The 19710-nt window shown below is 46.1% G+C and overlaps 1 protein-coding gene across 1 annotated transcript in view; it reads right to left on the reverse strand.

Annotated features, from left to right (window-relative positions):
* Nucleotides 1-19710, reverse strand: part of MIPEP (mitochondrial intermediate peptidase) — a 294841-nt gene that overhangs the window by 222346 nt on the left and 52785 nt on the right. The window contains exons 6-9 of the mRNA XM_063951677.1: nucleotides 19411-19593; nucleotides 18031-18187; nucleotides 6934-6982; nucleotides 6009-6069 (exon numbers count right to left, since the gene is read on the reverse strand). Of these exons, the coding sequence (XP_063807747.1) occupies nucleotides 6009-6069; nucleotides 6934-6982; nucleotides 18031-18187; nucleotides 19411-19593 (450 nt within the window). The remainder of the gene's footprint in view (nucleotides 1-6008; nucleotides 6070-6933; nucleotides 6983-18030; nucleotides 18188-19410; nucleotides 19594-19710) is intronic.

Raw genomic sequence — 19710 nt, forward strand, 5'->3', positions numbered from 1 at the left:
ATGTTTTGCGGTTACGTCCTTCCTGGCTTTGACCAGAGTAGGAATGACTTCTTCTGGAATGCCTTTTTCCCTCAGGATCCGGCGTTCAACCGCCATGCCGTCAAACGCAGCCGCGGTAAGTCTTGGAACAGACAAGGCCCCTGCAGTAGCAGGTCCTTTCTTAGAGGTAGAGGCCACGGTTCGTCCGTGAGCATCTCTTGAAGTTCCGGGTACCAAGTCCTTCTTGGCCAATCCGGGACCACGAGTATAGTTCTTACTCCTCTCCTTCTTATGATTCTCAGTACTTTTGGTATGAGAGGCAGAGGAGGGAACACATACACTGACTGGTATACCCACGGCGTTACCAGAGCGTCCACTGCTATTGCCTGAGGGTCCCTTGACCTGGCGCAATATCTGTCCAGTTTTTTGTTTAGACGTGACGCCATCATGTCCACCTTTGGTTTTTCCCAACGGTTTACAATCAGGTGGAAGACTTCTGGGTGAAGTCCCCACTCTCCCGGGTGAAGGTCGTGTCTGCTGAGGAAGTCTGCTTCCCAGTTGTCCACTCCCGGAATGAAAACTGCTGACAGTGCTATCACATGATTTTCCGCCCAGCGAAGAATCCTTGCAGCTTCTGCCATTGCCCTCCTGCTTCTCGTGCCGCCCTGTCTGTTTACGTGGGCGACTGACGTGATGTTGTCCGATTGGATCAACACCGCCTGACCCTGAAGCAGAGGTTTTGCTTGACTTAGGGCATTGTAAATGGCCCTTAGTTCCAGAATGTTTATATGAAGAGATGTTTCCATGCTTGACCACAGGCCCTGGAAATTCCTTCCCTGTGTGACTGCTCCCCAGCCTCTCAGGCTGGCATCCGTGGTTACCAGGATCCAATCCTGAATGCCAAATCTGCGGCCCTCTAGTAGATGAGCACTCTGCAGCCACCACAGGAGAGACACCCTTGTTCTTGGCGACAGGGTTATCCGCTGATGCATCTGCAGATGCGATCCGGACCATTTGTCCAGTAGATCCCACTGAAATGTTCTTGCATGGAATCTTCCGAATGGAATCGCTTCGTAAGAAGCCACCATTTTTCCCAGGACCCTCGTGCACTGATGCACTGAGACCTGGCCCGGTTTTAGGAGGTTCCGGACTAGCTCGGATAACTCCCTGGCCTTCTCCTCTGGGAGAAACACCTTTTTCTGGACTGTGTCCAGAATCATTCCTAGGAACAGGAGACGTGTCGTTGGAATCAGCTGCGATTTTGGAATATTTAGAATCCACCCGTGCTGACGTAACACTACCTGAGATAGTGCTACTCCGACTTCTAACTGTTCCCTGGATCTTGCCCTTATCAGGAGATCGTCCAAGTAAGGGATAATTAAAATGCCTTTTCTTCGTAGAAGAATCATCATTTCGGCCATTACCTTGGTAAAGACCTGAGGTGCCGTGGACAATCCAAACGGCAGCGTCTGAAACTGATAATGACAGTTTTGTACTACAAACCTGAGGTACCCTTGGTGAGAAGGGTATATTGGGACGTGGAGATAAGCATCTTTGATGTCCAGAGACACCATATAGTCCCCTTCTTCCAGGTTCGCTATCACTGCTCTGAGTGACTCCATCTTGAATTTGAACCTTTTTATGTAAGTGTTCAAGGATTTCAGATTTAAAATTGGTCTCACCGAGCCGTCCGGCTTCGGTACCACAAACAGCGTGGAATAATACCCCTTTCCTTGTTGCAGGAGGGGTACCTTGATTATCACCTGCTGGGAATACAGCTTGTGAATGGCTTCCAAAACTGCCTCCCTGTCGGAGGGAGACTTTGGTAAAGCAGACTTCAGGAACCGACGAGGGGGAAACGCCTCGAATTCCAGTTTGTACCCCTGCGATACTACCTGTAGAATCCAGGGATCCACTTGCGAGTGAGCCCACTGTGCGTTGAAATTCTTGAGACGGGCCCCCACCATATCTGAGTCTGCTTGTAAAGCCCCAGCGTCATGCTGAAGACTTGGCAGAAGCAGGGGAGGGCTTCTGCTCCTGGGAAGCGGCTGCATGGTGCAGTCTTTTTCCTCTTCCTCTGCCCCGGGGCAGAAAGGAGTGGCCTTTTGCTCGCTTGTACTTATGGGAACGAAAGGACTGAGTTTGAAAAGACGGTGTCTTTTTCTGCTGATGTGGAGTGACCTGGGGTAAAAAGGTGGATTTTCCAGCCGTTGCCGTGGCCACCAGGTCCGATAGACCCGCCCCAAATAACTCCTCCCCTTTATACGGCAATACTTCCATGTGCCGTTTGGAATCCGCATCCCCTGACCACTGTCGCGTCCATAACGCTCTTCTGGCAGAGATGGACATAGCACTTACTCTTGATGCCAGGGTGCAAATATCCCTCTGTGCATCACGCATATATAGTAATGCATCCTTTAAATGTTCTATAGTTAACAAAATATTGTCCCTATCCAGGGTATCAATATTCTCAGTCAGGGAATCCGACCATGCGACTCCAGCACTGCACATCCAGGCTGAGGCGATTGCTGGTCGCAGTATAACACCAGTATGTGTGTATATACTTTTTAGGATATTTTCCAGCCTTCTATCAGCTGGTTCTTTGAGGGTGGCCGTATCAGGAGACGGTAACGCTACTTGTTTAGATAAACGTGTGAGCGCCTTATCTACCCTAGGGGGTGTTTCCCAACGCGCCCTAACCTCTGGCGGGAAAGGATATAATGCTAATAATTTTTTAGAAATTAGCTGTTTTTTATCGGGGGAAACCCACGCTTTTTCACACACCTCATTTATTTCCTCTGACTCAGGAAAAACTATTGGTAGTTTTTTCTCACCCCACATAATACCCTTCTTTGTGGTACTTGTAGTGTCAGAAAGGTTCAATGCCTCTTTCATTGCCGTGATCATGTAACGTGTGGCCCTACTGGACATTACGTTTGTCTCGTCACCGTCGACACTAGACTCAGTATCTGTGTCAGGGTCTGTGTCGACCCACTGAGGTAACGGGCGTTTTAGCGCCCCTGACGGTGTCTGAGACGCCTGGACAGGCACTAATTGATTTGCCGGCTGTCTCATGTCGTCAACAGTTTTTTGCAAATTGCTGACATTATCACTTAATTGTTTAAATACAATCATCCAGTCAGGTGTCGACTCCCTAGGGGGTGACATCACCAACACAGGCAACTGCTCCGCCTCCACATCATTTTCCTCCTCATACATGTCGACACACGCGTACCGACACACAGCACACACACCGGGAATGCTCTGATAGAGGACAGGACCCCACTTAGCCCTTTGGAGAGACAGAGGGAGAGTCTGCCAGCACACACCCAGCGCTATATATATATACAGGGATAACCTTATATAAGTGTTACTCCCTTATAGCTGCTGTTAATATATTTATTTGCTGCCAAACGTGCCCCCCCTTCTCTTTTTTACCCTGATTCTGAAGCAGGACTGCAGGGGAGAGTCAGGGAGCCGTCCTTCCAGCGGAGCTGTGAGGGAAAATGGCGCTTGTGTGCTGAGGAGATAGGCTCCGCCCCTTCACGACGTCCTTATCTCCCGCTTTTTCTGTGTAAAATGGCAGGGGTAAAATACATCCATATAGCCCAGGAGCTATATGTGATGTATTCTTTTTAGCCACCTAAGGTATATACTGTAATATTGCGTCTCAGGGCGCTCCCCCCCCAGCGCCCTGCACCCTCAGTGACCGGAGTGTGAAGTGTGCTGAGAGCAATGGCGCACAGCTGCGGTGCTGTGCGCTACCTTAGTCTGAAGACAGGATCGTCTTCTGCCGCCGATTTCACCGGACCTCTTCGTCTCTTCTGGCTCTGTAAGGGGGACGGCGGTGCGGCTCCGGTGACCCATCCAGGCTGAACCTGTGATCGTCCCTCTGGAGCTAATGTCCAGTAGCCTAAGAAACCCGATCCACTCTGCACTCAGGTGAGTCCGTTTCTTCTCCCCTTAGTCCCACGATGCAGTGAGCCTGTTGCCAGCAGGACTCACTGAAAATAAAAAATCCTAAACTAAACTTTTATTCTAAGCAGCTCAGGAGAGCCACCTAGATTGCACCCTTCTCGGCCGGGCACAAAAATCTAACTGGGGCTTGGAGGAGGGTCATAGGGGGAGGAGCCAGTGCACACCACCTGATCCTTAAGCTTTTATTTTGTGCCCTGTCTCCTGCGGAGCCGCTATTCCCCATGGTCCTTACGGAGTCCCAGCATCCACTAGGACGTCAGAGAAAAGGAAATAAATCTAATTCTGAAATGGCCATTAACCAAACAGAGTTACAAATACAAAGGTCAATGCTGTCCATGTTAGCGTGGGATTGTTAAATCAAGATGTCTGATTACTATCTCAATGGATCTTGCCTTCACTAGGACCTTATCTATATAGAAATGTTAATTCTAGCACCCGGCACCTGTCACAACCCTTGCAGTTTCCCTTTCCAGTATTGAGATGCATACCAGAGTGTACTAGAAGCACCAGAGCAGAGGGTGACAGTCCAGGCAGGAAAGAGGAACTGCAAGGGTTGTGACAGGTGCAGGGTGCTAGACTGAACACTATATAGGAGAGCTCAATGACTAAACAACGCAGAAGCACAACCATGATGGCCATGATCTCTATGACCTGACGACAGGCCAAAGTAGCACACAACGCAGGTGTGCTCAATGGAAGAGCTCCAAATTCTCCTCCCCGATGAGGATTTGCAGAGGTCAGTAACGTTCCTTCATTCATAGCCCGGATCTCTGAGAGGAGACCTCTTGAACCATTGCCATAGAATGAATTTGTTAGAGATTTGAAGTTCAAAATGGTATAGGGCATGCCTTTCTGGGTTCAAGGAAAAAGGAGAGAAACATTATTTTTTAGGGGTGATCCAAGAAAGATCTGGTAACCATGGTGCCTCCATATGTTAAATGGGACATAACAAGAAATGTGCTCAGCTGGAGATCAGAAAAACTTGCCAATTTGCAGGTCTGATTCTTAGGAAGAGTTCCTTCTGGAGCTCCAAATGGACTTTTTTTTATTAGACCCTAAGGCAGTCATTCTCAAACTGTTTGCCTAGGCACCCTGGGGTGCCTCAGGGCACTTGCAGGGGTGCCTTGGATTGGTGATAGAGGACCAATTCAAAATATATATGGTCAATGGAATAGGCAAAACCAGTGCTGGTGGCTGCCAATCATAAAATATGTGGACAAACAGAAGCAAATATTGTCCCTCACCACAAAATTTAACCTAATGGTGACATATAAACAAAATTTACTTAATTTAATATTTCTTAATACATTTCTCAATAAGAAACTTTTGGCCATGGGGTACAAAAAGTTTGATACCCTAGGGCGCCGTGATTCAAAAAATATTTTGGGAACCATTGCTCTAAGGCGTGGCTGGGGATTTAACATATGAATACAGGTTAATGTGGTACACGACTTGAACCTTGCATTACTATAGGAAGTTTAGGCTTCTGGAGAAGCTTTCAGGTCACACAGTACATGTGTGCCTGATGTTCAGGCCTCTCTGCGTCACTGCAACCACTCAAACATCACCAATAGATGTGGCTATATTATGACCAACCACAGCTGCCGTTCCTTTTTTTACCCTATCCCAATGCTGTAAACAGGACTCGGGTCGGAAGACTCGGTTACCCGCTTACACTGCCCCTTAACCCAGGTCCGTCCTGAGTCGCGACCTGGGTAGGATTCTTAGGTTGTTATTTTTTTTTTAGGAGCAGTCTCAACAGAGCCGCGACCCAGGATATCACGTCAATAACCCAGGTTTTAGTGGTGAAAAAGTAGTATTATTGACCTTAACAGTGTCTACTACAGTATATAGGTAGGACATTTATATCTTATCTTACCTGGTAAATAAAATTAACACCACATATTCATTATAATATGGTCACATATCCATGGAAACCTAGTTGAGATAACAGCAAGCACCATAAGAACTAATAATAACGATGGGGGGAAAAAATTGCCAACTGCAATGAACACAATAGGACATAACCGGGAAATCACTTTCCATCTTACCCGATTCATGGGGTTCAGTTTCATTTTCATTCCAAGCATCATTTCAAAATCTTTCGCTGTACTGAAAGCAAATGAGATAATCAGTTGTGCACAAACCATTAGACATTAAAACACAGATGATGCCAACAAGAAGCCTTTTGTTTCTTAGGGTGTGTACACACGGTGAGATCCTTGCTATGCCCGATTTTCACTTGCGATTTCCCTTGAACTCCCCGGAGCCCAGCACCACCAATTTTGACTAACTTTTCTTGAGATATGGACTATGTGTGCTTATGATTTTGGCTTATGTGAGATTTTGGCTTATGTGAGATGTCATTGACATGTGAGATGAACTAGATAGTACACTGATCTAGCAAGGATTGACTTGCCTGCACAGTCTATCTTTTCTTGCGATGCCGACCTGGCAGCACCGCGCATCGGATCGAATCGGGGATCGCAAGGTGACTTTCACCTTGCGATCTGCACTAACTTTTCTTGCAATTTTGACTATATAGTCAAAATCGAAAGAAAATACCTCACCGTGTGTACACACCCTTAGTCTGAGGTTTAAAAAAAACACCACACCTCACCCATTACACGAGTGTGGATAACCAAATATTTAGCCTGGCCCTTTGTCTGGAAAATTATATGCTCGGAACTCCCCCTTCTTTAGCATCCATGTAATCCATATTAGAGGCCACCTTTGCCCCATATCTGATCTTTAATAGTTTACAGATTTGATTGCCCGTAACCAATGCCAAAAGCATAGGTTTGTTATTATTGTAGCAGGAATCCCTTCTTAAAAATGCAGCCTCAGAATAGTGACTGGTTGCTTATGAATGAAAAGGATGCATTTTTCTAACACCTGCTTAGTCTACAAAATAGCATATCCCTGTGTGTTTGTCATTTCATACGTCATTGCTAGACCATAAGCAAGAAAACTCACCGCTCACGTAATTTGCTGGATAGCTTTTCAAGGAACATCATCACGTTCTCTGTTAACATTAGATAACATGTCACATGGCAATCATGATTTCTTGTTTACAAAACATGACAATACAGTGCACAAATATACACCGATCAGCCAACACTTAAAACCACCTGCCTAATACGGTCTAGGTCCCCTCGTGCTGACAAAACAGCTCTCTGACTTGTTGAGGCATGGACTCCAAGACCTTTGAAAGTGTCCTGCGGTATCTGGCACCAAGACATTAGCAGCAGACCCCTTAAATCCTGTAAATTGCAAGGTGGGATCTCCATGGCTCTGAATGGTTTTTCCAGCACATTCTACAGATTTTTAATTTCATTGAGATCTGGGGAATCTGGAGGCCAAGTCAACTCCTTGAACGCTCATGTTCCTAAAACCATTTCGGAATAATTTTTGCAGTGTGTGCGGTGCATTTTCCTGCTGAAAGTGGCCACTGGCAACAGGGAATACGGGATGCGGTCAATTTACCTACAATCAAATCCTGGCGGTCTAAATACAGACAACCATTGACCGACGGTCAAAATGCCGAGATTTAAAATGTCGACAGGTCAAAAAGTCAACATGAGTTCTTCATGATTTCTTTCATTGAAAACGACTTTATCATCCTAGTGAACCTGAAGGGGGAATATTATAGTGTGCCAAGCGCATCAAGGCATGCGAGGGGACGCAGTACACTTATACGGTGTCCATGTCAACACACACACACACAAAAAAACACAAAAAAACTCGTGTCGACTTTTTGACCTGGCGACATTTCAAAAGTCGGTATTTTGACCTTGTCTGTATTTTAAATGTAGGTATTTTGACAGTCTGTCAATTGTTGTCGGGATTTGATTGTACGTATTTCATACTAAACCCGGGAATACTGTTGCCGTGAAGGGATATTCTTGGTCTGGAACAATTTTAAAGGTAGGCGGTACATGTCAAAGTAAATTCTATATTAAGGGCTGGACCCAAATTTTCCCAGAGCATCAAATCTACGCCGGCTTGCCTTCCTCCCATATGCATCCTGGTGCCATCTCTTCTCCAGGTAAACGACACACTCGCACCTAGCCGTCCACATGATGGAAAAGAAAATGAGGTTCACTTTCTTCCATCGCTATGGTCCAGTGCTGATGTTCACGTGGCCTCTGTAGGCACTCTGACCAGCCTGCAGCTACACAGTAAGCTGCAATCCACTGCGTTGTTGGACAACTTTCTATCACAGGAAAAAAAGGGGGGGACTGGACACCCTATTTCAAAACATTTAAGAGGCGCTACGGCTTCTAGTATTGTGCTGAATAAAAATGCAGATGCACACTCTAAGCACAGTGATAGTAAATCATTTTGAGTAACCCTCACAATTAACATGGAGTATAAGGGAAGTTCTTCGCACACATTTGCACAAATATGTGGGCCCATCTACCACAACCAGGTGACATCATTAGATGGGTCCCTAACGCCTCTAATACTATCACATTATATCAAATTTATCTAGGTCTTTCTACCATAGCCAGCATCAACTTTCTCAGCAATTTATGCTACAGTAGGTCATCTGTATGGTGTCCAATCCCAGGATCAGGGTTGGCGGGATCCCGGTATTTAGGCCAAAAATTTCCCGGGATTCAATGCCGGGATTGGGGCTTCCAATCCCGGGGATTTTGGGATTAGGAAACCCCTTCGTTTTTTTTAATGCCGGGCAGCACTGAGCGTCCTTTAGGAGCCCAGCTCCCCCTGCTTCCGGCTGTGCACAGCAGCAGGCGGCTGTCTGCGCAGCGTGACCTCTGACTTCACGTCACGCTGAGCAGACAGCCGCACACTGCCAGCCACTCCTCAGCGCTGGCACACAACGCTGCAGTATCACCCTCCCACCCGGCCATATGGGTATGTTTTTATGTGGTCTGAGCCGGGCGGGACAGCGGCGGACATTGCAAGGGAACCAATCCCGGGATTGATCATTTTTCAATCCCAATTCCCAGGATTGAAAAAAAAAAAAAAATGGCCCGGAATTGGCCTCCCTAGTCATCTATTGCTCCTCTTAAGCAACAATGAGCCGTGTCACCAGATCACCGGTTGTCCTTTCATGGACCACTTTGAAAAGGTACCTACTGCTATATATCGGGAACACCCACAAGACCAACCATTTTGAAGATGCTCTGGCCAGTCTACCAATCACAATTTGACACTTTTCAAAATCGCTCAGATCCTTTTACTACTTCCAGCCCATCAACTTCAAGAACTGAGTGTTCACTTACTGTGGAATATATTCCAGAATCAATGTTATTTCCTTTACCGGTCAGCGGTTTAAATATTATGGCTGATCTGTATTACATATATACATATACACACGCAAATATAAAATTACACAAATCAAAAAGTTCTAAGTTGAGAGCAATTATAGGGCAGTTCATATAAAGTGCTACACAAACAGTCATCATATAATCGACCTTGAACTTGGTGTAGATGCCAATTATTTTATTCATTTTTTATTGTAGTAGGAAATAGAGACATTTGTTTCTCAAACTACTCCATAAAATAGAGCCAAAGTTTTTAAAGAATCCAAATCAACAAATGTCTCAGGAGATACTAAAGTAAGATGACAGCAAACATCATTGGTCATTTTGTGCAAAGGTTTAGAGTGTCTCCAGTAAATAGGAGTTTAACTAAACACAAGTTAGACAAGTTAGTTAAACGTGTGAAATAATTAAAAAGTATCCTCATAGCTCCTTTACATCAGCGGGGAAAAAAAACAAAAAAAAACACAAAGCTTCACAAAGGATTACTGGACAGCAACTCCCAAAGATGAAAGATCATGAATTATTTATTTATGCATTTTATTATTAGTTTTTTTTAACAAGAGATGGCACAACATTGGGGTCAATTCAATTAAGCGCAGATTGAATAGCGCTGGACGGGAGCTCCCGGAGTTATTCAATTCAGCGCAATGTGATGCCCTACGAAAGGACTTCTTCTCGCACACCACCGGGGGTGTGAAGAGAAATCCGGCAAAAGTACTAGTGCAATGCTGTTTTCTGCCCTTACTGTTGCGGAAACTGCATAGCGCCGGGCACTAAAGTCAGATAATGCCGGTTCTCACAACTAAACAACCAAAGCTAATTGGATACCCCCCTTAAACTGATTATAGTAACTCAGTTAATTTATATAATTACAATTTATTGCTAGATTTTATAAATAAAACAAAAACTAAAATTTGGTAAAACCTCAAATTCAAATGCATGGGTGATTGTTGTAGAAGCAGAGCTTTCAGATGTGGCGGATCATTGGATGGGAAACTAATGGGCCCTACAGACATGCCGATCCGCCACCGAGGTGCCCGACGGGCGACCCGGCGACGGGGGGCAGTGACGGGGGAAGTGAAGTTTCTTCACTCCCCCCGTCACGCGGCTCCATTGAAGTGCAGGCAAATATGGATGAGATCGTCCATATTGGCCTGCAAGCACAGCCGACGGGGGACCAGCGATGAACGAGTGCGGGGCCGCGCATCGTTCATCGCTGGAGCCTCCACACTGAAAGATATGAACGAGTTCTCGTTCATTTATGAACGAGATCGTTCATATCTTTCAAACAAATCGGCATGTGTGTAGGGCCTATTAGAAGGAAAGGTGGCCATTTTGTGGTAAACGTACAGCTTTTGACCAGTATTAAATCAGTACAATAAAAGAACAAGGTGTCATTTCTCTGGCTCTACACGGATGGGGATATCAGGGCACACACAAACAGAATAACAGATTGTTTATTTGGCAGACATTTAAATGGTCATAAATTGTATAACTCCAATCCAAAATTCTCTCTACTAATTACACATCTGTAGAAGACTATAAACCAGGAGGATTATTACTTCATATAAAAAAACATTTTCAGTATTGATTTCAAGTAAGAACAAAAAAAAAAAAAAAAAAGGAAGCTGGACACAGACTGTAAAGTACTACAGGACATATGCAATCATCTCAAAGGGTAATTATTGGTGGAAGTGTTAGGCCGCCATTTGCAGATGGTTTAACGTACATTGTTAGGCGGCCATTTGCAGATTTGTTTAAAGTACATAGTTTGTGAGGTTTTTTCCCCCACTGTAGAACTAAGAATTATGCAAACCGTTCACAATCTTCCTAGACACTGGCATCCCAGCATATGATCAGACTCTGAGAAATTATAAGGAACCCCAACTATGCAGGTATCCACATACTTACATAGGGGCAGATATACCAAGCCTTGGAGAGGGGAAAGGGGAGAGGGAGAGGGGGGGGAGAGGAGAGAGAGAGAGAGAGAGAGAGAGAGAGAGAGAGAGGGGAGAGGGGAGAGAGAGAGAGAGAGTGTGTGTGTGCGAGAGTATAACCAACCAGCTCCTGTCATTTTTCAACATAGCCTATAACATGACAGTTAAGAGCTGATTGGCTGGTACTTTATCTCTCTCCAAGGCTTCGTACATCTCCCCCATAAACAGTGAAAATAATGAAAGTCATTATTCTACCAAAGACTGAACACTTATGGCTTACACGGGAGTTTTGCCAGGATTCCACCTCTTTTCCCAACACCAGACTGACGTTGTGTTCAGGCTTTCAAAGTTACATTAGAACAAAATGACAGAATACAGGAACAATGTCCTCTGGACAGACAAAAGTTGAACTGCTTGGTCTTCATGCACGGTCATGTTTTGTGACAACCAACCAGCATACATTATAGTGTAAGGGTGATCTGTGGTTATCTAAATCTGGGTACACAGACGAGAACTCGGACAATTTATCGTTTTGGACAAATCGTCAACTTCCCACAGTGTGTACGCACTATTGCGCACTCCCGTGAGTCGTCTGCCGCATTTTCTGCCTGCATTGCAGGCCAATCTGACGAAAAAGTGAACAATTCTGCTCAAATCAAGGTGTGTGTACGCACTGCCTTCGTATACACCTCATATCATTAACAACCAAACTATCGAATTACACACAACGTATCGTTTGGTCGTTTGACAGATTGCACAGTGCGTACGCACTATAACGCTTATACAGGAGTTTAAGGGGAATTATTTGGGCACCTCACAACAAAGTCTACTCACTATGAACTTCTCTCCATGAAAGTATTATAAAAGGTGAAAGGGAAGCAGTCTGCACAACATTACCAGCTTAAGCAAAAAAAAAAAAAAAAACACACAAACTCACAGGAGTATATTTACTAAAGTGCGGATGCCCATAACAACCAGATTCTAGCTATCATCTTTTAGAATGAGCTAGATAAATGATAAGTGGAAACTGATTGGTTGCTATGGGCAACATCTCCACTTCTATAAAACCCACACTTTAGTAAATATACCCCACACTGTCTACCCACCAGTGGGGGTACTAAAATAAGAATTTACTTTCCGATAATTCTATTTCTCGTAGTCCGTAGTGGATGCTGGGAACTCCGTAAGGACCATGGGGAATAGCGGCTCCGCAGGAGACTGGGCACAAAAGTAAAAGCTTTAGGACTACCTGGTGTGCACTGGCTCCTCCCCCTATGACCCTCTCCAAGCCTCAGTTAGGATACTGTGCCCGGACGAGCGTACACAATAAGGAAGGATTTTGAATCCCGGGTAAGACTCATACCAGCCACACCAATCACACCGTACAACCTGTGATCTGAACCCAGTTAACAGCATGATAACAGAGGAGCCTCTGAAAAGATGGCTCCCAACAATAATAACCCGATTTTTGTAACAATAACTATGTACAAGTATTGCAGACAATCCGCACTTGGGATGGGCGCCCAGCATCCACTACGGACTACGAGAAATAGAATTATCGGTAAGTAAATTCTTATTTTCTCTGACGTCCTAGTGGATGCTGGGAACTCCGTAAGGACCATGGGGATTATACCAAAGCTCCCAAACGGGCGGGAGAGTGCGGATATCTCTGCAGCACCGAATGAGAGAACTCCAGGTCCTCCTCAGCCAGGGTATCAAATTTGTAGAATTTAGCAAACGTGTTTGCCCCTGACCAAGTAGCTGCTCGGCAAAGTTGTAAAGCCGAGACCCCTCGGGCAGCCGCCCAAGATGAGCCCACCTTCCTTGTGGAATGGGCTTTTACAGATTTTGGCTGTGGCAGGCCTGCCACAGAATGTGCAAGCTGAATTGTACTACAAATCCAACGAGCAATAGTCTGCTTAGAAGCAGGAGCACCCAGCTTGTTGGGTGCATACAGGATAAACAGCGAGTCAGTCTTCCTGACTCCAGCCGTCCTGGAAACATATATTTTCAGGGCCCTGACTACGTCCAGCAACTTGGAGTCCTCCAAGTCCCTAGTAGCCGCAGGTACCACAATAGGCTGGTTCAAGTGAAACGCTGAAACCACCTTAGGGAGAAATTGAGGACGAGTCCTCAATTCTGCCCTGTCCGTATGAAAAATTAGGTAAGGGCTTTTATAGGATAAAGCCGCCAATTCTGAGACACGCCTGGCTGAAGCCAGGGCTAACAGCATAACCACTTTCCATGTGAGATATTTTAAGTCCACAGTGGTGAGTGGTTCAAACCAATGTGATTTTAGGAACCCCAAAACTACATTGAGATCCCAAGGTGCCACTGGAGGCACAAAGGGAGGCTGTATACGCAGTACCCCTTTTACAGACGTCTGAACTTCAGGTAGTGAAGCTAGTTCTTTCTGGAAGAAAATTGACAGGGCCGAAATTTGAACCTTAATGGACCCCAATTTTAGGCCCATAGACACTCCTGTTTACAGGAAATGCAGGAATCGACCTAGTTGAAATTCCTCCATCGGGGCCTTACTGGCCTCGCACCACGCAACATATTTTCGCCAAATGCGGTGATAATGCTTTGCGGTTACATCCTTCCTGGCTTGACCAGGGTAGGGATGACTTCATCCGGAATGCCTTTTTCCTTCAGGATCCGGCGTTCAACCGCCCTGCCGTCAAACGCAGCCGCGGTAAGTCTTGGAATAGACAGGGTCCTTGCTGGAGCAGGTCCCTTCTTAGAGGTAGAGGCCACGGGTCCTCCGTGAGCATCTCTTGAAGTTCCGGGTACCAAGTCCTTCTTGGCCAATCCGGAGCCACGAGTATAGTTCTTACTCCCCTCCGTCTTATAATTCTCAGTACTTTTGGTATGAGAGGAAGAGGAGGGAACACATACACTGACTGGTACACCCACGGTGTTACCAGAGCGTCCACAGCTATTGCCTGAGGGTCCCTTGACCTGGCGCAATACCTGTCCAATTTTTTGTTTAGGCGGGACGCCATCATGTCCACCTTTGGTTTTTCCCAATGGTTTACAATCATGTGGAAGACTTCTGGGTGAAGTCCCCACTCTCCCGGGTGGAGGTCGTGCCTGCTGAGGAAGTCTGCTTCCCAGTTGTCCACTCCCGGAATGAACACTGCTGACAGTGCTATCACATGATTTTCCGCCCAGCGAAAAATCCTTGCAGCTTCTGCCATTGCCCTCCTGCTTCTTGTGCCGCCCTGTCTGTTTACGTGGGCGACTGCCGTGATGTTGTCCGACTGGATCAGTACCGGCTGACCTTGAAGCAGAGGTCTTGCTTGGCTTAGGGCATTGTAAATGGCCCTTAGCTCCAAAATATTTATGTGAAGTGATGTCTCCAGGCTTGACCACAAGCCCTGGAAATTTCTTCCCTGTGTGACTGCTCCCCAGCCTCGCAGGCTGGCATCCGTGGTCACCAGGACCCAGTCCTGAATGCCGAATCTGCGGCCCTCTAAAAGATGAGCACTCTGCAACCACCACAGGAGAGACACCCTTGTCTTTGGTGACAGGGTTATCCGCTGATGCATCTGAAGATGCGATCCGGACCATTTGTCCAGCAGGTCCCACTGGAAAGTTCTTGCGTGGAATCTGCCGAATGGAATTGCTTCGTAGGAAGCCACCATTTTTCCCAGGACCCTTGTGCACTGATGCACTGACACTTGGCCTGGTTTTAGGAGGTTTCTGACTAGTTCGGATAACTCCCTGGCTTTCTCCTCCGGGAGAAAACACCTTTTTCTGGACTGTGCCCAGGAACATCCCTAGGAATAGAAGGCGTGTCGTCGGGATCAGCTGCGATTTTGGAATATTGAGAATCCAACCGTGCTGCCGCAGCACTATCTGAGATAGTGCTACCCTGACTTCCAACTGTTCCCTGGATCTTGCCCTTATCAGGAGATCGTCCAAGTAAGGGATAACTAAAACTCCCTTCTTTCGAAGGAGTATCATCATTTCGGCCATTACCTTGGTAAAGACCCGGGGTGCCGTGGACAATCCAAACGGCAGCGTCTGAAACTGATAGTGACAGTTCTGTACCACAAACCTGAGGTACCCTTGGAGAAGGGTAAATTGGGAAATGTAGGTAAGCATCTTTGATGTCCAGAGAGACCATATAGTCCCCTTCTTCCAGGTTTGCAATCACTGCTCTGAGTGACTCCATCTTGAATTTGAACCTTTGTATGTAAGTGTTCAAGGATTTTAGATTTAAAATTGGTCTCACCGAGCCGTCCGGCTTCGGTACCACAAATAGTGTGGAATAGTACCCCTTTCCCTGTTGCAGGAGGGGTACCTTGATTATCACCTGCTGGGAATACAGCCTGTGAATGGCTTGCAATACTGTCTCCCTGTCTGAGGGAGACGTCGGTAAAGCAGACTTTATGAAACGGCGAGGGGGAGACGTCTCGAATTTCTTGAGACGGGCCCCCACCGTGCCTGAGTCCGCTTGTAAATCCCCAGCGTCATGCTGAGGACTTTGCGGAGGCGGGAGAGGGCTTTTGTTCCTGGGAACTGGCTGTTTGCTGCAGCCTTTTTCCTCTCCCTCTGCCACGGGGCATAAATGAGGCGCCTTTTGCCCACTTGCCCTTATGGGGCCGAAAGGACTGCGCCTGATAATACGGCGTCTTCTTAGGTTGAGAAGCTACCTGGGGTAAAAATGTGGATTTTCCAGCAGTTGCCGTGGCTACCAGGTCTGATAGACCTACCCCAAATAACTCCTCCCCCTTATAAGGCAATACTTCCATGTGCCTTTTAGAATCCGCATCACCTGACCACTGCCGCGTCCATAAACCTCTTCTTGCAGAAATGGACAGCGCGCTAACTCTAGATGCCAGACGGCAAATATCCCTCTGTGCATCACGCATATATAGAAATGCATCCTTCAAATGCTCTATAGTCAGTAATATACTGTCCCTATCTAGGGTATCAATATTTTCAGTCAGGGAATCCGACCACGCCAGGCCCGCACTGCACATCCAGGCTGAGGCGATTGCTGGTCGCAGTATAACACCCGTGTGAGAGTATATACATTTTAGGATATTCTCCAGCTTTCTATCGGCAGGTTCCTTTAGGGCGGCCGTATCAGGAGAGGGTAGTGCTATCTGTTTAGACAAGCGTGTGAGCGCTTTATCCACCCTAGGGGGTGTTTTCCAACGTGCCCTATCCTCTGGCGGGAAAGGGTACGATGCCAATAACCTTTTAGGAATTATCAGTTTTTTATCGGGGGAAACCCACGCCTCATCACACACTTCATTTAATTCCTCGGATACAGGAAAAACTACAGGAAGATTTTTCTCACCAAACATAATACCCTTTTTAGTGGTACTTGTATTATCAGAGATATGCAATACATTTTTCATTGCTTCAATCATGTAACGTGTGGCCCTAGTGGAAGTCACGTTTGTCTCCTCATCATCGACACTGGAGTCAGTATCCGTGTCTGTGTCTGCCATTTGAGGTAACGGCCGTTTTAAGGCCCCTGATGGCGTTTGAGACCCCTGGACAGGCACAAGCTGATTAGCCGGCTGTCTCATGTCGTCAACTGTCTGTCGTAAAGAGCTGACACTGTCACGCAATTCCTTCCATAAGCTCATCCACTCAGGTGTCGACTCCCCAGGGGGTGACAACTGTATAATAGGCAATTGCTCCGCCTCCATCTCATTTTCCTCCTCAAACATGTCGACACAATCGTACCGACACACCGCACACACACAGGGAATGCTCTGATAGAGGACAGGACCCCACTAGCCCTTTGGGGAGACAGAGGGAGAGTATGCCAGCACACACCAGAGCGCTATAAATATACAGGAATGCCACTATAAAAATGTGCTTTTCCCTTATAGCTGCTGTTTATATTAAACTTGCGCCAAATTAGTGCCCCCCCTCTCTTTTTTACCCTTTTCTGTAGTGCAGGACTGCAGGGGAGAGTCAGGGAGACGTCCTTCGAGCGGAGCTGTGATGGAAAATGGTGCCCGTGTGCTGCTGAGGAGATAGGCTCCGCCCCCTTCTCGGCGGCCTTTTCTCCCGCTTTTTTGGTGAGTTCTGGCAGGGGTTAAAATACATCCATATAGCCCTGGGGGTTATAATGTGATGTATTTATGCCAGCCAAGGTGTTTTACATTGCTGCTCAGGGCGCCCCCCCCTAGCGCCCTGCACCCTCAGTGACCGGAGTGTGAAGTGTGCCTGAGTAACAATGGCGCACAGCTGCAGTGCTGTGCGCTACCTTGTTGAAGACTGATGTCTTCTGCCGACGATTTTTCCGGACCTCTTCTTGCTTCTGGCTCTGTAAGGGGGCCGGCGGCGCGGCTCTGGGACCGAGCTCCGAGGCTGGGCCTGTGTTCGGTCCCTCTGGAGCTAATGGTGTCCAGTAGCCTAAGAAGCCCAATCCACTCTGCACTCAGGTGAGTTCGCTTCTTCTCCCCTTAGTCCCTCGATGCAATGAGCCTGTTGCCAGCAGGTCTCACTGAAAATAAAAACCTAAAACTAAAACTTTCACTAAGAAGCTCAGGAGAGGCCCTAGTGTGCACCCTTCTCGGCCGGGCACAAAAATCTAACTGAGGCTTGGAGGAGGGTCATAGGGGGAGGAGCCAGTGCACACCAGGTAGTCCTAAAGCTTTTACTTTTGTGCCCAGTCTCCTGCGGAGCCGCTATTCCCCATGGTCCTTACGGAGTTCCCAGCATCCACTAGGACGTCAGAGAAATAAAAGTAAATAAAGGACAGTACAGTACATCATCAAGAAAAGATACATACATAGTTATAAATGAACCTATAGAATGAAAACCAAGCTAATAGCTTCCCTTTAAACATAGTCAGAGAAAGGTAGTACCTGGAGTTTTAGCCATGGTCCCTAGAAGTGCTCTGTGTGCAAATGTTGGGTACCCCACAAGCTGAGTCAGAGCATTTCTACTACTCAGTAGTTCATTCAAACACTTCAGCTGCCGGCTATTCGGGTAAAGGAAAATCTTGTACGCTGCCTCCCGCACCTGCAGTCAGAAAACATTGACGTGTGCTACATTTTATATATATTACATATTTACACTGCAAATGACATAAAATTATGTTGGCATCCGGTTTAGGCTTAAACTATATCATTTTTAAAGTGTGTTAAACCATGTCTATATTCTAGTTTCGACATTGTGAATATCAACATGGTTACAGTCAACAATCTGACCTGATAAAGTCTTTGGCAGAATGGCAGCAGTGTGGAAAGTAGAACAAATAAATAAGAGGTAAATGGTGTGCAAACTACTTTCTGTAATGTTTCCCCTATAGCAAGAAGGAAGATGTAATAAGTGCTTGTTTGGTTTGAGACCATAGCTTTTCACTGGGGGCCAAATAGCAAATTCAATTTAGAAAAAATAAATAAAAAAAAACAAACATACACACACATGGATGACAATAAATAATGTCACAGATTTAGCATTTGTCACTAAAAAGAAAAATATATTTGCTTATAATAGACCCCCAAAAAAGGCACTTTTTTAGGGGGACTTTACAGAGCAATTATTTAACTAGAAGTCAACAGGTCAATGAAGCATTAGGCAAGGCCTGGCCAACCTGTGGCTCTCCAGCTGTTGTGAAACTACACATCCCAGCATGCCCTGCCACCGTTTTAGCATTCCCTAATAGCAAAACTGTGGCAGGGTATGCTGGGACTTGTAGTTTCACAACATCTGGAGAGCCACAGGTTGGCCAGGCCTGCATTAGGCATTTCTACACTACACCTACCTGCTCTGTACAGCAGCACACACTTTTCAAAGGGGATATAATGCTCAGTTATTTAATATATATTACGGTTAAACAGCGAGTCTGGAATGAAACACACAGACAGGATATTTGGAAAATGTAGTAAATTGCGACACAGCAACAGAAAGGAAACATCATTGTTAAAGTACAACAGTCATTTCTACACAGTGGAGGCAGCCATTTTATTCCCTGGGAACTTCTGAGATCACTGAAGAATGAAGCACAAAGTGACCCACGTCACTCCAAATTAATACACTGCATTCTTATGTTCATTGGATCCTTGGCCTAGTGTGGGCGGAGCCAATATTTTGCTTGCCAACTCCCTAGAAACTGGTGACATCCCAAGTATTTATCAAAGTGATACCTCGCATGAATACTACTTGCTAAACCCACAGAACGGCTGCACCCACTGAGCAGGCAATAGGTACACTTGTGAAACATACAGACGTCCATCACTTACCAGGTCATTTGGAGAATCTGCATGTAAACCACTGACTTGTAAGTACTGCCCATCCCAGGAAAAGTGAGAGCGAATATGCTCAGGTATGACATTCTTATCAATCTTATTGGGCAGGTTGGCTCCTATTAGGAAGTCATTACTCAAGTCTGCAATGACAACATTCAGGTTGACAGCCTTCTGGCGCTGCATGCAAACAAACATTTGGGTTTTAGATACAGATTGCACGTAAAGACATGATGAACAAATGCTGCAATAACAGCCAGAAAACAGTTTCAGCAAGAACGAAGCTCAGTATAATGC

Source organism: Pseudophryne corroboree, chromosome 2, assembly GCF_028390025.1.
Source record: "Pseudophryne corroboree isolate aPseCor3 chromosome 2, aPseCor3.hap2, whole genome shotgun sequence".
Lineage (NCBI taxonomy): Eukaryota > Metazoa > Chordata > Amphibia > Anura > Myobatrachidae > Pseudophryne > Pseudophryne corroboree.